The sequence below is a fragment of the Austrofundulus limnaeus genome, unplaced genomic scaffold (genome assembly GCF_001266775.1).
Source record: "Austrofundulus limnaeus strain Quisiro unplaced genomic scaffold, Austrofundulus_limnaeus-1.0 Scaffold183, whole genome shotgun sequence".
In the NCBI taxonomy this organism is placed as follows: domain Eukaryota; kingdom Metazoa; phylum Chordata; class Actinopteri; order Cyprinodontiformes; family Rivulidae; genus Austrofundulus; species Austrofundulus limnaeus.
Window position 1 is genome coordinate 1,023,518 of NW_013952585.1, and position 3,728 is coordinate 1,027,245.

A 3,728-nucleotide genomic window follows, 5' to 3' on the forward strand; every position below is an offset into this window, starting at 1 on the left:
TTTCCAGCTGGAAAATCTCAATATTCAAACACTATTTGAAGTTTCCTCTTTATAGTGACATCAACAAATCCTCATTAAAATTACATAAAGTTAGAATTCAGACAAAATATTATTGTATTATAGTATAGTATTATTGTAATATTGTAACCAACAAGACTAATTAAGTCAGATATCTGGATCCACTTATGACATCAGAATGATCCAGGTGTCAAAATGTAGCTTTTAAAGCAGGAATCTGAAAATGGGATGAGGTCATTTTGATCAAATTTGACTCATTTTACTATGATGGGTCACAAATAAGGAATAAATCAAGACTTTGTTTTGTTTTGGAAGGTGTTCCAGGTGAGGAAGGTCCAAGGAGCCCAGGCAGGGAAAATATTYGCCATGAAGGTTCTGAAAAAGGTATTTTGCTCCGTCTGTCAGCTGATTGGCTCCCAGTCATTCTTCTTATTTCTCCTCCTTCAGTCTTACTCACYATTTATTCCCCATCACGGTTTTCTWCCTCTTTAAACCCTGATGGTTGTGTATTTGTCTCCTCCAGGCTAAAATCGTGTGTAACGCTAAAGACACAGCTCACACCCGAGCAGAGCGGGAGATCCTGGAGAAAGTGAGGCACCCGTTCATCGTGGACCTGCTGTATGCCTTCCAGACCGGCGGGAAGCTCTACCTCATCCTGGAGTGTCTGAGCGGTGAGACGGGGCTACAGATGGACGACATGAAGCAGCTTCAGCTGTGTGTGTTCAGAGGGAGAACCAGAGAGAACTGGGTTTCCTGTGACGCTGCATGAGCTGTGTCAGACAATGAAACCTCTTATTTASTTCAAATATGAAAAAACAAGAGACTAAATGAGCAGCACAGACAAACAGAAAACAAAAAGACAAATAATATTTATATTTAACCCTTTATTTAACCAGGTAGAGCTCATTGATTAAAAATCTGTTTTGCAACAAAACCCTGTCCAAGAATGGCAGCAGCACAAAGACATGATCAAATCCTGTTAACATATAATTAAATACATCGTGATAAATAAAAAAAACAAGAAAAAACAAAGTCATTAAAGGTAAGATAGGACTAAAATAGAGTACAAAAAAATTAAAACATTTAGAAAAAAGTGCCTCAATCACAAAGGGGACCACAAAAAAATGACATTTAAAAAGACTAAAAGGATGCAGAGGTTGACAAAAACTAAAATAAAAAAGACTTAAAAAAGACAAAACAAAAGAGATGCAAAAAGGGACAAAAAAGGCACAGAGACACACAAAAACTTAACAAAAAGGCTTTTAGGTACTAAAAGGATATGTTCACAAAAATCAAGCATAGTGAGACAAAAATACAAAAGAAAGAGATATAAAAAGGCAAAAGTGATGCATAAACAGACAAAAAAAGCACAAAATACCCCCCACACACACACACACAAAAAAAAAGCATAAAGTGACAATAAAAGGCACAGAAACATAAAGACTAAACAAAAAGGTACCGGTAGGTTGACAGAAATGAGGCCCAAGAAGACACAAAGCAAAAAGACAAAGTTATTGAAGGATTTATTGAGTTCTGAATGTTTTCCAACCTGAAAAAAAAAACAAGTTTAAAATAAAAAGTTGTTAAAATCTAAAGTGAAACAAGCTGAAGGTCTTGCTGCTGATCTGAAGCATCTGAAGCAGGAAACAGAGCCAGCCTGACTGTGACTCTGCTCCTCAGGAGGAGAACTCTTCATGCAGCTGGAGAAGGAGGGGATCTTCATGGAGGACACGGCCTGGTACGGACCCCCCCCCGGTCCCAGCCTGGCGCTGAAACAAACACTCTGAACGAGTTCTTGAGTTGGAGCAGCTTCAGATAAAGGTCCGTTGTTCATTCATGGCCCTTAAACTGTGTACGTGTTTAGTTTCTACCTGGGAGAGATCATTCTGGCCCTGGGTCACCTCCACTCCAGCGGGATCATCTACCGGGACCTGAAACCTGAGAACATCATGCTCTGCCACCAAGGTAACGCTCGGCACGCCCAACGGGAAACAGCCTGGCTCCAGGTGGCGTGGTTACAGATAAATGTTGTGTTCAAGGTCACATCAAGCTGACGGACTTCGGCCTCAGCAAGGAGTCCATTCATGATGGGAGCGTGACACACACGTTCTGTGGCACCATCGAGTACATGTGAGTGATACCAACACTTTGTTTCTGTGAGTTTGGGTTGCTTCCAGCTGAAAGTTTTAATATGAGCTGCTAACTCATCAAGCTCCTCCTCCTCCTCCTGCAGGGCTCCAGAGATCCTGACCAGGTCGGGTCACAACAAAGCCGTGGACTGGTGGAGCCTCGGGGCCCTGATGTACGACATGATGACCGGCTCGGTGAGACCAGACAAGTTTTACCTCCAGATGAGTTCAAATGTGGCTCCAGCTCATGTCCTCGTTACTGTGTCAGAATAAAACTCTTTTCTTGTGTGTCTGGTCAGCCTCCGTTCACGGCTGAAAACAGGAAGAAGACCATCGATAAGATCCTGAAATGTAAACTCAACCTTCCTCCATATCTGACTGTYGATGCCAGAGACCTCATCAAACAAGTAAAGCTCATTTTAGAGATGCACGATATACCATATACTGTGAGATATCACAGTATGTATAAATATCTTCTTTTTTAGTTTCAGCTGAAATAAAAATCAGGTTTGATTTGTTCTCTGGGTTTAACCACCCAGAGAACAATCAAACAGGTAAAATTGGTTTTAGAGATGCACGATATACCATATACTGTGAGATATCATGATATATTGATATATTGTGATACATCACGATACATCAATAAATCACAATATATCAATATGTGTATAAATATCTTCTTTTKTAGATTCAGCTGAAATAAAAATCAGGTTTTATTGTTCTCTGGCTTTAACTACCCAGAGACCTCATCAAACAGATAAAAATGATTTTAGAGYTGAACGATATACTGTAAGATATCATGATATATTGATATATCACGATATATCACAAAATGTATAAATATCTTCTTTTATAGTTTTTCTAAGCAGCACCTGATTTTTAGCCCTTCTTTTTGATTTAGAAACAAACTAAAACTTCTAAAGCACATTTTAAAAGTTTTTTTCTGGATRAATAAATCACCAGTTTGGAAACCAGCTGTGAGACCACAGATTGGTTCCAGATTTGTCTCAGTTTTTATTCTCATGCAGGATTATCTCGTGTTTCAGCTGAAATGAAAATCAGTTTATATTTTTGCTCTCTGGCTTTAAGTGGCTGCTGGTGTTCGGATCAATCAGTGGTTTGTTGTGAGGATCAGAACGAGCTCGTTCTCATGTTCTGTGTTTCCACAAACCAACACTGGAACCCAGAAGAACTCTGGTGTTGGTTCTGTTGGTGTGGTTTCACTTCTCATCAGGGTTGTTACAGTTAATGAAGGTTATTTATTACAACCTGCTTTCTTCTCTGAATAAAAAAATGTTTTATTTACATTTATTGCATCATTTATCCACTAAGTTCATAGTAAAACTGAATCACTTGAAGTTTGGTGAACTTTATAAAAACAAATGTTTAAATATAAATATTTATTTAGATGTAGCTGCTGGATAAAAATGATATATAAATAATTATGTGCTTCTTATTTATTTTTACACTTATTTTCTAGATTATATGATGTAGCTTCTTTTTTCTACCTAAAGCATTTTGTTATAAAATTGTGATAATTAATTATGAAAAATAATCAAATATTGAGCTGCAGCTTTAAGG

At 38.1% G+C, this 3,728-nt stretch overlaps 1 protein-coding gene across 1 annotated transcript in view; it reads left to right on the forward strand.

Moving 5' to 3' along the window:
• The window catches only part of LOC106524356 (ribosomal protein S6 kinase beta-2), a gene marked incomplete in the record, with an annotated part of 9,119 nt that overhangs the window by 2,995 nt on the left and 2,396 nt on the right, over positions 1-3,728 (forward strand). The window contains 6 exon segments of the mRNA XM_014018128.1: positions 542-689; positions 1,699-1,756; positions 1,883-1,983; positions 2,058-2,148; positions 2,252-2,342; positions 2,447-2,554. Of these exon segments, the coding sequence (XP_013873582.1) occupies positions 542-689; positions 1,699-1,756; positions 1,883-1,983; positions 2,058-2,148; positions 2,252-2,342; positions 2,447-2,554 (597 nt within the window).